The sequence below is a fragment of the Tursiops truncatus genome, chromosome 3 (assembly GCF_011762595.2).
Source record: "Tursiops truncatus isolate mTurTru1 chromosome 3, mTurTru1.mat.Y, whole genome shotgun sequence".
NCBI classification, from domain to species: domain Eukaryota; kingdom Metazoa; phylum Chordata; class Mammalia; order Artiodactyla; family Delphinidae; genus Tursiops; species Tursiops truncatus.
This window is the reverse complement of record NC_047036.1, coordinates 155,008,113-155,026,409: the sequence shown is the minus strand read 5'-3', so window position 1 is coordinate 155,026,409 and position 18,297 is coordinate 155,008,113. Positions and strand designations below refer to the sequence as shown.

The 18,297-nt window shown below is 48.8% G+C and overlaps 2 protein-coding genes across 4 annotated transcripts in view; one reads left to right on the top strand and one right to left on the bottom strand.

The window, feature by feature from the left end:
- SNAP47 (synaptosome associated protein 47) overlaps nt 1–478 on the bottom strand; it is a 65,045-nt gene extending 64,567 nt beyond the window's left edge. Inside the window, exon 1 of the mRNA XM_019937402.3 lies at nt 174–478. The gene's annotated coding sequence lies outside the window, so the exon portion shown is untranslated. The remainder of the gene's footprint in view (nt 1–173) is intronic.
- Nucleotides 11–5,105, top strand: JMJD4 (jumonji domain containing 4). 3 transcript variants are annotated; one of them, XM_033853702.2, is made up of 6 exons: nt 11–275; nt 532–697; nt 2,765–2,890; nt 3,276–3,507; nt 4,085–4,231; nt 4,682–5,105. In XM_033853702.2, the coding sequence occupies exons 1-6, from the start codon at nt 11–13 to the stop codon at nt 4,982–4,984; spliced, it is 1,239 nt and encodes a 412-aa protein (XP_033709593.1). In that variant the 3' UTR covers nt 4,985–5,105. The 3 variants fall into 3 exon arrangements, with proteins under 3 accessions (XP_033709593.1, XP_033709594.1, XP_019792957.2); XM_033853703.2 differs by having other exon boundaries at nt 3,240–3,507; nt 4,739–5,105; XM_019937398.3 differs by having other exon boundaries at nt 3,240–3,507.
- The last annotated feature ends 13,192 nt before the right edge of the window (nt 5,106–18,297 follow it).

The window sequence follows — 18,297 nt, the reverse complement described above, 5'->3', positions numbered from 1 at the left end:
CTGGCCCGGGATGGACAGGGAGGCGCGCGTGTTCGCCGAGAGCCACTTCCGAGGCCTTGAGGGGTGTCTCCCCCGCAGGGTCTGCCCGAAACTGGACCGCGTGGACTTCATCGAGAAGCCGGACTCCTTTTCCTACGCCGACTTTTTCAAGGGTTACCTGCTCCCTAACTTACCCTGTGTTTTCTCCAGCGCCTTCACCGAGGGCTGGGGCAGCAGGAGGCTCTGGGTGACACCCAGTGGAAAGCCCAACTTCGATTATCTGCTTCAGAACTATGGTAAGGACTGAGCGCGAGTGCCCCGGGCAAGAACAGCATGGAGTGCAAACACAGGACTAGACTCTTAGGTCGGACTGTGAGGGAGGGCGCAAATGAGGACAGCCACAGAGGGCTTGAGGGAGGCAAGGCATGAGTCACTCCCCAGAAGAATTCACCTGGAGACGGTGTAGCAATGAGTTGGAGGGCAGACAGGGTCAGGGAGGATTGACAGGCTGGAGGACTCAGAAAAGTCTTGTCCCTGACCCTTTCCTTTCAGGAGACGTGGTTGTACCTGTTGCAAATTGTGGGGTCCGGGAATACAACTCCAACCCCAAAGAACACATGACCCTCAGGGACTACATCAGCTACTGGAAAGAGTACATTCAGGGAAACTACTCCTCTTCACGGGGCTGTCTCTATCTCAAAGACTGGCATCTGTGCAGGTAAAGGAGCCTGGAGCACTGGCCACAGCACTGCTTTTCAGTTCTGAGTGAGCCCTGGCTGCACACGGAGGAACTCATCTTTTCCCCAGTTCGGAATTTAACCCACTTTCCTCGGCCTGGTTGGAAGTGTCATTCTCTCCAATCATGGCCATCTCACCATGCCTGCACAGGCTTGGTTGCTATGAGGAATGTGGGCCTGGCAGAGGCACAGATGGGCTATGGTTACTCACCTCTTCTTTGTCACATTTGCCCAGAACCATGCTTGTCAGCTTCACCTCCATCTAACTGGCAGCATCCAGCCTTTGCCTGTTCTCTCAGATGCCCCTGGGACCAGCCTCCCCTGTCCAGACCTACTTCTCCAAGTCAGGCCTGTTATCATCCACCTTGGCTGTTGCCAGTCTCCAGACTAGCTGCCCCACCTCAAGTCCTGCACCCCACTGCTAAAGTCCAAGTGAGCTTTCAAGCAGGACTGTGCCCCAACCATTTAAAATCTCCATCACTAACAAGCAATGCCAACTCTTTAACAAGGCCTTCCGAGATCTGTTGCCACTACCATATGCTTCTTCCACCTGGGGAGCTCAAAGGATGTGCTCTGAGAAACGCCTCGCTCTTGAAGGCAGCCCCACCCCTTCTGCTGGCCTTCCCACTCTCTGAGGTGGTCCTTAGGTTTTGTAGCCATTTCCCCTGCCAGGGGTGTGCTTTTCACAAGCAGAGAGGAGGTCCTAGTCAGACCCCCGCCATCTAGCACAGGGCCCTGGCACCGATCAGGTGCTCATTTAATGAATGAGTGAACAGTGGAATTCTTGTTTTGCTGATGCAGGAACTAAGACTCAAAAAAAAAAAAAAAAAATTCAGGCCCTTGTGATTCCCAAGAGGAATCCAAGAGTACATGAAGGGCACGAGCATCCTGCTCAAAGTTTGCCCTTGGTACTGTCTGCCACACAGCTTCTTGTCAGAGAGACCTGGCCCGGCAGACAGTCACTAAGATGCAACCAGACTCTGGTCCTAGACTTCACGGACTCATATTCCAACAGCACAGATGGACTCATAGATTCAGACACTCGTGCACTGTGAATTTGTGCTTCAGATAAGCAACGAGTAGTTTTTTGGGTATAAGTATGTCCCAGGTATTACAAGGGGCATACTTATCCTAGAAACTTGTTCACTGTTTATTTGAAATTCAGTCTTGAGGAAGTGTCTTGCGTTTTCCTTGGCAACCCAAAAATAAAAAGAACAAAGGAAGGCCTGGATCAGGCACGCAGGGGTAGCCACATGGGAGGTGATATCTGAGCAGGGTTTTGAACGATAAGCAGGAGACTGTCACTGTACAAAGGCATGGCAGCGGAGGGACCTGCATGGTGTTCTGGGGAACTACTGGTGGTTTGGTACTACTAAGGCTCTCCCCTGTCATGGGCTCTGACCGAGAGTGTTGTGTGACCATGTTGTTGGTAGAACTGCACTCTCCCTTGGGCTGGTTTAGAATGCTCCTCTGTTTGGGACCCCATTGGTTGGGTTGTGGGGATGGATCCAGGGAAGTGAGGGGTTGAAAAGGACCTCCGTGTACCTGGGCTGTCCTCACGCCTGGGCCTGTGGCTTTGAATCTTCTTGGCAGAATCAAGGTCACTGGTGTGGTTAAAAAAGTGGAGGAGGCCCCCAAATTCTGGAAACCAGCATGATGCAGATGATGCATTTAAACCCCAGCTCAGCCCGAAGCTGAAATCCTGGAATGGGTGTGGGAGTGGCCAGGAACATCTAGGTCACTGCCTGTACAAGTTGTCTAGGCTGTGTCACAGCACCCCCAAAACCATTTCATCTGCTTACAACTCTGGTTCAGTCATTTGGGCAGGGATCAGCTAGGGCTACTTGGGGCTGTGGTCATCTGGTGGCGGGTCTATGGCTGGGTGGTCTGAGGTGGCCCCACTTCTGGTGGTTGGTGCTGACTCCAGAAGGCAGGTCAGGGGTCATTCACATAATTTCAAAGCTCTCATGATATTTCATGCACTCAGGACGTGGGTGCCGGGAGGTTGGCTTGTAGCCACTTCTGTAGCTTCATGCCACTTTCTAAAGGGACTCCTCGGCGGAGGGCGTGTTCACCCTGCCCATATACTTCTCATCTGACTGGCTCAACGAGTACTGGGATGCCCTGGACGTGGATGACTACCGCTTCATCTACATGGGGCCCACCGGCACCTGGTAACCGCCTGTCTGCTCCCACCCACCATCCTACACCCCGTCCCTGGTCACTCTCCTGAACCTTCCTGCTGGTGTGTCAGCTCTTGCCCAGAGCCTCTCAGAGATTCCTGTTAGCCACGTAATGGAGTCGGCTGCCAGGTCTGGCATTTCTAAGCCCACTTACCTCTTTCCTCTGTGGAAAGAGCTCGTGCACCTCCTGTGTGATGTTCTGGGGTGGGGGAGGCTTGGCCCTCCCACCTGGCTCACAGGCCAGGTGTGAGAGCTGGGGACCACTGAGCCTGGCCAGTCTACTCAGAAGAAGCAAAGCCCACATCCAAGCCACACAGCACCAACAGAAGCTCTCGCACAGGTCGCCGTTCCATGCTGACATTTTCCGCTCCTTCAGCTGGTCCGTCAACATCTGCGGGAGGAAAAAGTGGTTCTTCTTCCCACCGGGGCAAGAAGAAGCCCTGCGGGATTGCCACGGTAGCCTGCCCTACGACGTGACCTCCCCCACACTCCTGGATAGCCGCCTACACCCCATGCGAGATCACTGTAGCCCCCCACTGGAGGTCACACAGGAGGCAGGCGAGATGGTGTTTGTGCCCAGTGGGTGGCACCATCAAGTCCACAACCTGGTATGCTGGGCACTCCCTACCCCATGTGCTGTGGCCCAGATGGGTCAGGGAGACAGGGCACAGGGCTCCACTGAGCTGACTCTTACCCCCGTTCACCTGTGCCCCTTGGCCTGCTCAGCAGCTCTTCTTGCCCTCGGCACCTTCCTAAATGCGTTCCTGCAGAGAGAGGGCTGAGCCCACCCGCCCTGATCCCATAGAGTGGGCAGGCTGTCCCTCTGGGAGAGCCTGGGTATGGGATGGGGCAGGCCATGGGCAAGGCTGGTACTGCGTGTGGCTATATTGGTTCCCTGCACGCAGCACTGCTGAGGGCCCCCAGCCTCTTTCCCTCCCTCCCATGTTGCTTTCCTGGGCAACAGTGGGCAAGGGGTCCACACACTGTGGTGTCCCAGCCCTTACGGAGCCCCATTCTGGGCTAATTGTGGATTCAAATGATCCCAGCTCCCTCTTCTCTGCTGGCTCCCATTGGGAGATGGAAGCAACTCCTCCCAGCGGAGGAAAGCTGAGAGGACCTCAGGACGGGGAGGGGATGGTGCCCCCTGTGGGCTCACGGGGACAGCCTGTGCCCTACCCCTTCCAGGAGGACACCATCTCCATCAACCACAACTGGGTCAACGGCTGTAACCTGGCCAACATGTGGCACTTCCTGCAGCAGGAGCTCTGTGCTGTGCAGCAGGAGATCATTGAGTGGAGGGACAGCATGCCCGACTGGCACCACCACTGCCAGGTGGGACAACTGGTCTGAGCAGGAGGGGGGCACAGGATGAGGCTCACCAGGGCTATCTATAGTGGGAGGATTGGTAGGGGGCTCACCTGAACCAGGACCACAGTCAAGGGCAAGAGGGTGCTCACCTGGCCCAGGGCGTCAGTGTGGGGAGGGTATGGAAAAGCCCCAGGACAGCCTGCAGTCTTAAGGGAGGGTGTGGTCTCTAAGGTCAGATCTGTAGTCTTGGGGGCCTGGTGGCAACCAGGCCTACCTATTTGAGTGAGGGTTCTGGGGCTTTCAGGCTGCAGGACTCAGACCCATTTGATCACTGGCTGGCCCCCAGGTGTCTCCATCCTCGAGGACTGGACTGTGTCTCAGGGCCCTTTGTAGCCTAGACTCAATGCAGGGTCAGCAGAACTTGCCTAGAGCTGTGAGTGAGCAGCAGCTCACTGGTTGTTCTTTCTGGCCCAGGTCATCATGAAGTCCTGCTCCGGGATTAATTTCGAGGAATTTTATCACTTCCTCAAGGTCGTTGCTGAAAGGAGGCTTCTCTTCCTGGCGAAGGGGATGGGTCCTGGCAAGGTGGAGGGCGGCAAGGGCACCAGGCTGGGCCCCCAGCAGGCCGCTTTTGACATTTGCCGCATAGCTGAGGTGCTGGAGTCCGTCGTGGCCCACCCTGACTTCCAGAGAGTGGACACCAGTGCATTCTCACCACGGCCAGAGGAGCTCCTACAGCAGCTGGAGGAGGCTGTGGCCACCACCACATCCCTTTAGTGCATGCTGCAAGGATCGGGTGCAGCACATCCTTGGGGGACCCTGGAGGCACCAGTGTGGAAGGCAGTCACCCTGTGCAAGGGTCCCTTCTGGAAATAAAGCTCTGTCCTCCTTTGTGGCCTGGGATGTGTCACCTCCCTGTTGAACTGTCACCTCGGCGTCCCAGGCACAATTCCTGCTCTTTGGGGTCTGATATGTCCTGGCTGTCTCTTGGCATCCCTGGGGCCCCGATGCCTGTCCAGAGGGTCCAGGCTCCTTGTCCTCGTGAGGCCCAGCCAGGACTGGGAACTGGATCCGGTGAGGGGGGGTGCATGGGGAGGTGTTGGTCATTTGGACCCACAGCAAGGAGGCTGGAAATGTGCTGGGGACTCAGGAGTGGGGGTGGCATGTGGCTAGGTTTTCTTCTCCCCCACCCCCCAGCCTTCCCTCAGCAAAGGCCAGCATCCAAGCTGACAGGCCTCCCATCCTCAGCAGTGCAGGGCAGCTGGCTCGTCTGGCAGGGCCCCCTCTGCAGTAGCACCACATCCCTGCATGAGTCCACACATCTCCCACTGGAGCAAGACCATCAGTGGGAGGGTCTGGGCCCCAAGGCAGCCCCAAGACCAAAGGCCTGTGTCTCTATCCCACACTAGAACCACCTGTGCCCACCTCCTCCCCAGCAGGATCCTAAGCCAAGGATGTCTGTTGGTCAGGGCTCTAGGCCTCGTGTGCTGTCCTTCATGCAAGCCCCGCAAGTGTCATAGGTACATCATTGACGTGCCGCTTGGGCCGTGCTGCCAGTAGGGCAAGGCAAAGCACCAGTGAGTTCATCCCCCTCCTGCTTGCTACAGCACCACCTTTCCCCTTCAGAGACTAAGCCAACCCTAGCAGCTGCATACCCAGTGAGGGAGAGGGCCTTGCCCAAGGTCTCCCTGCAGGCCAGGTAGGGCCCAAAAGGCCAGCTGGAACCTGGGCCTCTTCCACACTTCATACACCTGTTCTGCACCATACTACTTCAACTCATTGAACACCCACTATCCGCCATCTAAAGTCACTTTGCAAACAGTGTTTGATTCAACAACGACTCTTTGTGCACTCATTCTGCCCCGTCCAGAATTTTTTGTCATTGCAGACTCTTTACACTTGTATGTACTATCCAGTTTCCACTTCTTGCACACCTATATTACACCCAATAGTCAGAGTTTCAGGATTCTCCAGAGAAATGGAACCAATAGAGTATGTGTAGAAAGAGAGGTGTTAAGGGCTGTTGATTGTTAAATCTGCAGGATAGGCTGGAGACCCAGGGAAGAGTTGACCTTGCGGTCTTGAGTCTGAAGGCTGGAAACTCAGGCATGGTTTCTGTGTTGCAGTCTAGAGGCAGAAATGCTTCTTTGGGAAACCTAGGTCCTTTGCTCTTAAGATCTTCAACTGATTCGATGAGGCCCACCCACATTATGGAAGGTAATCTGCTTAAAGTCTGTTGGGTTCACAGCAACATCCAGACACTGGCATTTAGCCAAACAACTGTGCACCATGACCTGACCACACTGGCACATAAAATGCACCATTGTAATCACTCCCCGCGTATTCACTGGTCACTCTGCTTCATCCAGTGCCCACTTCTTATGATATTGACCAGTGTCTCCTTGCTCATTCACTGTGCAATTCAAAAGCCAATGACTGTCATTTCCATTTGACTTCACACTTTGCACACCTCTGCCATTCAGTGTTTACACACTCGCCATGTGCAGTTCAACAGCCAATCTATGCATGTGCATCCCACTTTCACTCCAGCACACTCTTGCAGCATTTAACAATTGCTCCTCCCATGCTCACCATCAAATTTTCTATTCTCACACACCCACTGTGTGCTATTCAACAAAGTCTTGTTGCACCCACTGCAAGAGTCACTGAATACTCCCTGGGGCCATGTTATCAACTACTCTTCACTATTCTTCCAGCTTCCCCTCCTATACAGCCACTGTGTGCCATTTAAGTCAGTGCTTGCGCACTCACTGCAAAACAACTACTCTTTTGCACGTTTCTGTCAACTTATCAATCTTTCCTTGCACATTCTGTGCCACCCTAATTCCACTAAGCCATCAATAATCAACTTTGCAATTGCTATCTGTAGTTCAACAACCATTTGCTCCATTTTGCTCTATTCTGTGTCCGCTTCTTGCACTCCCACTTGCATTCAACAGTCACTTGCACAAATCACTTAGGGCCTGGCAGAGGTGAGCCCTGCTCTGTGTCTGAGTGACAGAGCCATCACGGAGGAAAAGGTAACTCAGAATTGCCCTGCATTTCATCTGTCTCTTGCCTTTATAGGCTGTATATTTAGGGGATGTTACTGAAAATAGGTGACAGGGTGCAGGCTGAAGGCTGTATAGGGTCTCAGGGGCTCCCTCCCTGTGCCTGGCATTAGCCCTTTAGCTTCCAATCCTGGGAGAAGCCCCAGGAGGGCACTCAGGTGAGTGCAGGGCAGTGTGTGTTTCCCACCCAGATTGGAAGCACTCTAGTGTTTAATTGGTAGAGCTGTGTCTGTGCTGCCCATGGATTGTTGGTCCTGGTGGTACACCTCCTCCCCTGCTTATCAGGCTGCATCTTTTAGCCCTTCCGACATGAAAGGTTGACATCCCCTTGACATAACCAAAGTACATTCATCAGGCCCCAGCCAGAGAGGAGTGACCTGATGTACCTGATCAGTGTACCTGATGGTGGACTGGGGGCCATCTAGGGCATTTCTGGGTTAAAACAATTATACAGGGCATTGCAGGGATGCTTATAGAATGACACCCAGCTATAGGCCTAAACTCTGCATCACAAATCTTTCCCCTGGATAAGAAATAAGCAGGAAAAGGAATTCTGAAGTCAGAGGAGTATTCAAATTTAGGTAAAGTGCTGACCTTGGTGGGGAGGGATGATGAAAAATCCTGCCTGCCCTCAGTCTGTTTGCAAATAATCTTCCTCTGGCTTTTTCCTTTCCATGTTGTATTTTTTTTTTTTTTTTACCATTTTCCCCACTTAGGGCTTATAGAATTCCAGAGTTTGACCTACAGTTTCCTAATTGGTGGTCAAAAGATACCTCAGCGAGAGAAGCAAAAAGCTCTCGCCAGAGTGTAGAAAAGCAGCCATTGTCCTGGGACAGGAAATGGTCCTGGCAAGAGTTACTTTTAAAGATGCCCAGTTTTCAGTAGTTGTTGCTATGCCTGTGAAAGTACCTTCAACCTCCCTCCAAGCCCCCTGAGTTCTGAGGGGCTTTCTCAGCTCCTTGCCCAGTTTAATGATACTGAAACAAACATCTCTGTGAAAGATGGACTTGGGCATGTCCTTCAGAGAAGGGTAGCTGGCCCTTCCTACTTCTCCCACATACAATAAACTGATGGCCCTAAAGACTTATTGAATGAAGAGTGAGAGTATCTATCTCTTTTGAAACACAAGAAATGAAAGAACAAAACCACAACTCCCAGGCTATAGTAGAAATGGGATTTTAATATAATATTCCAGTACAGCTTTTGCTATTTACAACTATAGTAAACCTTTTTTTTACCTTTTATACAAAAAAATCAATCACCTTCTCACCTCCTCTGAACTATTCCCTTCCCACTGACCCCATCTCCTGTGGTCTCATAAAGTCCTTGGTGTCTGGCACTTGCAGTGGCACCAGACAACATCAGTGGGACTCAGCTGCCCCTCACCTGGTGAAGAGCAAGGTATGTGAAGTGGGGTCTCTACTGGGGGAGGGGGGTAGGTAAGTCCATCACTCTCAGTTGGCCTTGATGGAATCTAGCCTGAGAACGCGGTGGGAGGCAGGGCCAGGACCCCTGGGAGGGTAACAGGCAGGTGCTGTAAGTCATGAAGATAGAACTGAAGTTGTCAGACCCATTGGGTGGGTGAGTGCTCTGGGATGCCTGTGGGCACAGATGACAACGACTGGTACCTGTGAAGCAATGAGAGAAGTGTACAGAGGGCAATATCTGGCAGCAGGCAGGGCACTGTGCCCATTGGTAGTGCTCCTCAGCTAAACTTAACTAGCCTTCTGGTTCCCAGAGAGCAGAAGGCAACTAAGGCAGTAAGAAGGTCCACAGGAGTCCAGGTCAGCCTGTCAACTGTTAGGTGTCATACGCAGCCAGAAGAGGTTCAGTGGTGAAACAAGCCTGGAGGTGGCCTGGGCTGTCACGTTGGGAGCACGGTGCCTGTCTGGCCTGGGCCACTCCAGTCTGTAAGTTTTTAGCTCACCCTGGAGAGGGTGATCCTGAGGCTAGCTAGTGCCAGGAGTCAGTTAGAAGATGCCCTTTGTGAACCAGAAAAAGAGCAAAGTAAACCTAAAAAATAAATATTAGAGCCGAGATGAATAGAATAGGGAACAACACAGCAATAGAGAAAATCAACAAACTAAAAGTTTTTTCTCTGAAAAAATGAAAAAATTGATGAACCTTTAGCTAGATTGATTAAGAAAAAAGTAGAGAAGACTCAAGTAACTAAAGTCAGAAACAAAGTTGGGACAACACTACCAACCCCACAGGAATAAAAGGGTTTATAAGAAACTGTGAACAATTATACACCTACAAATTGCATACTCTAGATGAAATGGGAAAATTCTAACAAGCACACAAATTACAAAACCGGTGAATCCTACCAAACATTTAAAAACTAACACCAATTCTTAAACTCTTCCAATAAGTAAAAGAGGAGGGAACACTTAGGATTTCTGTGAGAGCAACATTACACTAATACAAAAGCTAGACAAAGATCTCACAAGAAAAATCTAGAGACCAATATCCCCCTTGAGTATAGATGCAAAAATCCTTGATAAATACTAGCAAACAGAATCCAGCAGCATATTAAAGGATTATGCATCATGGTCAAGTGGGATTTATCCCAGGGGTTAAAGTACTGCTCGATATATGAAATGCAATCTATACCACATTAGTAAAATGAAGGGGGGAAAAATCCACACGATCATCTCAACTGATGAAGAAAAGGCATTTGACAAAAGCCAACACGCTTTCAGAATAAGAGAACTCAATAAGTAGAAATAAAAGGGAACATCCTCAACATGATAGAGGACATGTATAAAACCCCACAACTAGCATCATGTTCAGTTTTGGAAGACTGAAAGCTTTCTTCCTAAAATCAGAACCAAGACAAAGACATCCACCTTTACCACTTCTATTCAACATTCATTTCATTGGAGGCTCTGGCCAGAGCAATTAGGCAAGCAAAGCAAAAAGCATCCAAATTGGAAAGTAGGAGGTAAAATTATTTACAGATGACAAAAGTTTATATGTAGAAAATCCTAAAAAATTCACACACATACACACAACTGTTAGAGCTAGCAAATGAATTCAGTCAAGCTGCAGGATCAATGGAATAGAAATTGAGACTTAAAAATTAAACCCATGCCAGTGGATTTTTCAACAAAGGCATTAAGACCATCCAATGAAGGAAAAACAGTCTTTCTACAAATAGCATTGGGAAAACTGGATATCCCAGTTTTCAACATGCAAACAAGTGGAGTTGGAACCTTATCTCACACCATATGCAAAAATTAACTCAAAATGGATCCAAGAGCTAAAATTCCAAAACCCTTAGGGGAAAGAAAACAAACAAACAAACATAGAGGCCAATCTTTATGCCCTTTGATTTAGCAATGGTTTCTTAAACATGACACCAAAGGTACAAGCAACAAAATATAAAACAAATGGACTTCATCAGAATTGGAAGGCAATTGGACTGATATACAGCTAGTCAACCCAGCAGACCAGTGCCCAAGGCCAAGTCCAGGATGTCCAAGACAAACAGCTGATTGACCTGGCAGCCCAGTGCCTGAGGCCAAGTCTTGGATGCTCAGGAGCCCACGTCAGACTGCTGGTCACTTGGAACCTGGCACCCAGGGCCGAGCTCAGGATGGATAACTCGCCAACCCAGCAGCCTAGTGCCCAAGACCAAGTCTGGGAAAACTGGTACAAACAACTGATTGACCCAGCAGCCCAGCACCCTAGGTGGGATCCTCTGGGTGGACAGCTGGCTGACCCAGGACTCTGAAGTCTAAGGCCAAGTCTTGGACACCCAGGAGGCTCAGAATGAATAGCCCAGTCTATTCAGCAGCCTGGAAACTCTGGCCAAGTCCAGGATACCCAGAACAAACAGCTGGTAGACCTGGCAGCCTGGCACTTGACATAAAGTTCAGAAGGCCCAGGATGGACAGCTGGTTGACTTGGTTACCCAGAGCCCCAGGACAAGTATGGAATGTCTAAAGCAAACTACTAGTTGACATGGCAACCTGAATCCAGAGGCTAAGTTTGGGATGCCCAAGATTGATGGTTAGACAGGCCGGTATCCTGGTGCCCAAGGCCAAGTCCAGGATGCCCAAATGGACAGGTGTTCAACCCGGCAGTCCAGCACCTGAGGTCAATTTTAGGATGCCCAGGATGAGCAGCTGGTTAAACCAGCAACCTGTCTTGTGAGGCCAATTCCAGGATGACTGTTGGCCCCCCAGTCTGGTGCCAGTGCCAAGACAGGGACACTCAGAACAGGCAACTGGCCAACCCAGTGCCCGAGGCCAAGTCCAAGATCAGAATGAATGGCTGGTCCATCTGGTATCTCAGTGCCTGAGGCCAGTTCGTGACTCCTGGGACCAGAAAGGTGGTCTACCCAGCAGACAGTCACCCAAGGAAAGTTTTGAATGACCAGGATACATATCTGTTTGACTGGGCAGCCCCATGCCTGAGGCTAAGTCCAAGACATCCAGAATGCCTGGGACAGACAGCTGTTTGATTCAGCAGCCTGTTACCTAAGGCAAGTTCAGGGTGCCAGGCAGCTGGTTGACCTGGATGCTCATCACCTGATGCCAGATATGGGATGCCTGGGACAAACTACTGGTCAAAACAGCAGCCTGATTCCAGAGGGCAAGTCTGGGACAAAAAGTTGGTTGAGCAGGCAGCCCAGGGCCAAGGCCAAGGCTGGGACACCTTGGAAAGATGGGTGATTGACCTGGCAGCCAGGTGCTAGAGGCCAAATCTAGGATGATTGGGTCAGACAAGTCAACACGACAGCTTAAAGCCTGAGGCCAACTCCAGGATTCCCAGAAAGGACAGTGGTCTCCTCACACATTGGCACTAGAGGTCAAGTCCAGGATGCCTGGGACAGACAGCTGGTTGACATGGCAGCCTGGCACAAAAGGCCAAGTCTGGGACACCCTGGAAAGACAGCTGGCCGACCCAGCAATGTGGTGACCAAGGCCAAGTCTGGGATGCCCAGGACAAACAGCTCTTCAACCCAGAAGACCAACGCCCAAGTCCATGTCTGGGAGGCCTAGGGAAAACAGCTGGTAGACACAGCAGCTCAGTGGCCAAGGCCAAGTCTAGGACATATGGGACAAAGAGCTGGATGATTCAGTATCCCAGCACCCAAGATTAAGTCTGGGAGGCCCAGGACATACAGGTGGTCAACTAAAGTCAGGCACTAGAGGCCAAGTCCAGGACACTTGGGATGGACGGCTGGTTGACCCAGTAGTACAGTATCCAAGGCCAAGTTCAGGAAGCCTGAGATGCCAGTGATAACTCGATCTGGCAGCTCAGTGCCCAAGGCCAAGTCTGGGACCCTCCAAGACACACAGGACACCCAAGTCAACCCAGCAGCCCAGTGCCTGATGCCAAGTCTAGGACTCCTAGGATTGTCAGCTGGTTTACCTGACAGTCTAGCACCCAACGCCAAGTCAGGGATACAAGGGATGCCCAGGATTGACATGTGGTTGATCCAGAAACTTGACACTTAAAGCCAAATCCAGTATGCCCAAACAGGACAGCTAGTCACCTGGCAGACCAGCACCTGAGGCCAAGTTTGGGATGCCCAGGTCAAAGAGCTGGTGAAACTGCCAACCAAATCCAGGACACTAGGGTGCTCAGGAAGGACAGCTTGTCGACCTGGCAGCCTAACACTGGAGGCCAAGTCTGGGATACTTCAAATTGACAGCTGGTCAACTCTTCACAACATCTGAGGCCACGTCTGAGACACCCCAGATAGATACCGGGTTGACCCAGCAGCCCAACACTGTACCACGTGTGTGATGCTTGGGACAAACAACGGGTTTCACCTGGTAGCTGGGTGTCTGAGACCAAGTTCCCTATGCCACAGAATTCACAGTTCATCAACCCCACAGAACAGCACCAGAGGCCCAGTCCGGGGCACCTCAGACTACTGGTCAATGCAGCTCGATACAGGAGTCCAAGACTGTGATGCTTCTGAGGGACAGCTGGTCAACTTGGCAGCCCAGGGTCTGAGGCCAAGTCTGGAATGCCATGGGATGCACAGATGATCAACCTGGCAGCTCAGCATTCAAGGCCAAGTCTGGGACTCTCAAACAGTCCAGGACATCCTGAAAGGACAGCTGGTCAATCCAGTAGCCTGACCTGATGCCAAGTCTCAGACGTACAGGATACCCAGTATTGTGTGCTTGCTGACCCAGTAGCTCAGTGCCAGAGGCCACGTCTCGGAGGCCCAGGAAAGATATCTGGTCATGCTGGCACTCTGGCACCTAAGGCCCACTCAGAGTTGTCCAGGATGCCCAGGATAGACAGCTGTCCAACCCAGCAGCCTGAAGGCAGAGGCCAAGTGTAGGACCACCAGAATGGACAGCTCATTGGCCTGGCAGCCTGGTGCCTGAGGCAAAGTTTGGGATTTCCAAAATGCATGAGACAAACTGCTGGTCAACCCAAGCTTGTCACCAAAGGCCAAGCCGGGGATGTTTGAGACACAGAGCTGGAGAGCTTAGCTGCCTGGCACTATAGACCAAGTCCAAGACTTCCAGGAAGGCTGGGACAGACAGTTGGTTTACCTGGTAACCTGGTGGTGAGGTCAACTATGGAATGCCCAAGCTGGGCAACCTCAGACCTGCCGCCTGAGGCCAAGTTCAGGATGCCTGAAAAAAAGCTGAACTACCCAGCAGCTTGGTGCCCAAAGTTGTCCCAGTATCCTGGCACCCAAGGCCAAGTCTGGGATGCCCAGGACACCTGAGATTGACACCAGGTCAACCCAGCATCCCAACACTGAGACCAGATGTGAGATGAACAAAAAGCTGGTTGACTTGGAAGCATGATGTCTGAGGCCAGGATTTTGACAGCTGGGACAAACAGCTTGTTAACCCAGAAGCATGGTTCCTGAGGCCAAGACCAGGAAACAGGATGGATAGCTGGTCAACCCAGCAGCTTGGCACTTAAGGAAGGCCAATTCTGGGGCAGAGAGGAAGGACAGCTCATTAACCCAGAAAGCCAGTGCACAAGGCCAAATTAGAATGCATCAGACAAAGAGTTGGTTGACCTGGAAGCTTGGCTTACATGGCCAAAACCAGGACACTTGGGATAGACAGTTGGTTGACTTACCAGCCCAACACCTGAAACCAAGTTTGGGACATCCAAGATGGACAATCCAGCAGCCTAGCACATTAGGCCAAGTCTAGGATGTACCAGAATGACAGCTGGTCAACCTGGAAACAGGCACCTAAGACCAAGTCCAGGATTCCAGGATGGACAGCTGGTTGATCCAAAAGTCCAGAGCTCAAGACCAAGTGTTGGATGCCTGGGAAGCCTGGGAAAGACAGCTATTTGACATTGCAGCCTGACACTGGAGGCCAATTCCAGGACACCTAAGATGGACAGCTGGTTGGCCTGACTTCCTGGCTTCTGAGGCCAAGTTCAGGATGCCTCAGATAGACAGTTGGTCAACTCATTAGCCTGAATCTAGAGGCCAAGTCTAGGACACCCTGTTGACCTGGCAGCCCAACACTGGAGGTCAAGTCCAAGATGGACAAGTGGTCTACTCGGCAGCGTGGTGCCACAGCTCAAGTCCAGGATGCTAGGGATGGACACTTGGTCAATCCAGCAGCACTCTCTGAGGCCAAATCCAGGACACCCCAAATGGTAGGCTCGTCAACACAGCAGCCTGGCAACTGAGGCCAACTCAGGGATGCCCAAGATTGACATCTGGTTGAATTGGTGATCCTACATTGAAGGCCAAGACTGGGATGGACAATTGGTCGACTCAAAAGCATAGCATCTGAGGCCAAGTACATGACACCAGGGACAGACAGCTGGTCAACTCTAAGTCTGGGATGCTTGGGAAGAACTGCTGGTCATCTGGCACCCTGGAGTCCATGGTCAACTTTGGGATGGCTTGGAAGAAAAGCTGGTCACCCAGGCAGCCTGGCACTCAAGGCAAATAATTTGGTGATCTGGAAGCTTCAGATGGACAACTGGTTTACCAGTCCAGTGCTGAGGGAAAGTCCAAATGCCTAGGGCAAAGAGCTGGTTAACCAAACAGCCCATGCCTGTAAAGTTAAAAACTTTACTACATGTATTACAGAATGGTTATCAGTCTTATTCACTGAAAGAACAATGTGCAGTATGCAGCTTGTAAGTGGTGTTTTAGAAAATAATTTCTTACAAGTCTCTTATACATATTACAACATGCATTACACATGGGGTATCACTTTCATTCACTGAAGAACACTACTGAAAATATCTTGCTGTTAGAAAAATGCCTTTATACAAGACTTTAAACATTTCATTACATGCATTACAGAATGGGTATCACATCAATTCACTGAATAATGTGCTAAATATAGCTTGCATGAAGCTTGTTAGAAACCACAAATTTCTTAAACACTTTGCTACATGCATTACAGAATAGTATCACTTGCTGAATGCAGTTTTCAAGTGGCTTATTAGAAACACTGTTATTAGTCTCTTAAACACTTTACAATATGCAGTAAAGAATGGGATTCCCTTCCATTCACTGAAAGAAAACTAAACTGAACACATCTTGCAAGTAGTTTGCTAGAAACACGTTTATTACGGTTTATTAAACACTTTAGTACATGCATTACAGAAAGGACATCATTTCCATTCATTGAGAGAACATTATGCAGAACACATACTGCAAGTGGCTTTTAAGAAACACTGTTGTTACAAGTCCTTGTTAGAAACAATTTTATTACAAGTCACATAAATACTTCACTACATGCACTACAGGATCTATTTCCATTCCTGAAAGAATACCATGCTGAAAGCAGCTTGCAAATAGTTTGTTAGAAAAACTTTCATTACTAGTCGCTTAAACACCTCACTAAATGCATCACAGAATAAATATCACTTCTATCCAATGAATAAACTCTGTGATAAACATGGTTTGCAAGTGTCTTGTTAGAAACACCTTTCTTACAAGAACTTAAAACACACACAGCATGCCTTAGTGAATGGGTATCACTTCCATTCACTGAAAGAAACTGCTGAACAAAGCTTGCTAGTAGGCTGAAAGGAACATCTTTATTACTTTTAAAAATAAACACATTACTACATGCGTTACAGAATAAGTATCACGTCCATTCAGTGAAAGAAACTGCACTGAACACAGCTTGCAAGTGTTTTCAGAAACAGTTTTATTATACGTCCTCTAAACAGTTCTCAAATGCAATACACAACAGGTATCAGTTTCATTCACTGAAAAAACACCGTAGCAAATGCATTTTGCAAGCAGCTTGTTAGAAACTCCTTGACTACAAGTTTCTTAAACACTTCACTCCATGCATTATGGAAGAATATCAATTTATTCAATGAATGAATACTGTGCTGAATATCGCATGCAAATACCTTTTTAGGAACACTTTTATTATGTCTCTTAAATAATCATGATATGCATTACAGAATGAGTATCACTTCCATGAACTGAAAAACAAATTGTGCTTGTGGTGCAGCTTGCAAGTGGCTTGTTATAACCATCTTTACTTCAAGTATTGTAAACAATTCAGTATATGCGTTACAGAATGACTATCACTTCCAATCACGGAAAGAACACTGTATCAAACACATCTTGCAATTAACTTGTTAGAAACTATGACAAGTCTTGGTAACACTATACTACATGAATTAAAGAATGGATTTCACTTGCATATACTGAAAGAGTACCATGGTTAACACACCTGTGAACACCTCTATAGAAAAATCTTTAGTTCAATTTTTGACACAATTCTTTACAGTCATTATATAGTGGGTTTCACTTTCTTTCACTGAAAGAACTCTGTACTTAATGCATAATGCAAAGTAGCTTGTTAGAAATACCTTTATTACAAGATTCTAACTATATCACTACATGCCTTAGTGAACAGGAATCATTTCCATTCACTGAAAGAATACTCTACTGAATGCATCTGGCAAGCAGGTTGTTAGAAACACCTTTTATTACAAGTATCTTACCATTTCACTTAATTTTTTAAAATTGAAGTGTAGTTCACGAAAATATTATATTAGTTTCAGGTGTACAACACAGTGATTCAATATTTTTATAGATTATGAACCATACAAAATTATTATAAAATATTGACTATAGTCCCTGTGCTGTACATTACATTCCACTGACTTATTTACTTTATAACTTGTAGTTTGTACTTCTTAATTCCCTTCACCTACTTTACCTCTTCCCCCACTCCTCCTCTCTGGCAACCAGTAGTTTATTATCTGTATCTGAGTAATTTTCTCTCTTGTTATATTTGTTCATTTGCTTTGGTTTTTTAAAATTCCACATATAAGTGAAAATATACAGTATTTGTCTTTGATTTATTTTGCTAAGACTTATACCCTCCAGGTTCATCCATGTTGTCACAAACGGCAAGATTTCATTCTTTTTTAAGGCTGAGTAATATTCCATTGTGTATACATACCACATTTTCTTTATCCATTTATCTGTTGATGAACAATTAGGATGCTTCCACATCTTGAGTATTGTACTGCTGTAAACATTCAGGTGCATATATCTTTTTGAAATAGTGTTTTCATTTTCTTCAAATAAATACCCAGGAGTGTAATTGCTGGATTGTATGGTAGTTCTATTTTTAATTTTTTGAGGAACTGCCATGAAGTTTTCCATATTGGCTGTACCAATTTACATTCCCATCGCAGTGTACTAGGGTGCCTTTTCTCCACATCCACTTCAACACTTGTTATTTGTAGTTTTTGTTTTGTTTTGTTTTTGTTGTTGTTGTTGTTGTTGTTTTGCAGTACGTGGGCCTCTCACTGTTGTGGCCTCTCCCGTTGTGGAGCACAGGCTCCGGATGCACAGGCTCAGCGGCCATGACTCACGGGTCCAGCCACTCTGCAGCATGTGGGATCCTCCCGGACCGGGGCACGAACCCATGTCCCCTGCATCGGCAGGCGGACTCTCAACCACTGCGCCACCAGGGAAGCCCTTGTAGTTTTTTTGACAATAACATTCTACCAGGTATGAGGTGCTATCCCGTGGTTTTGATTTGCATTTCCCTAATGAGTAGTGATATTTGT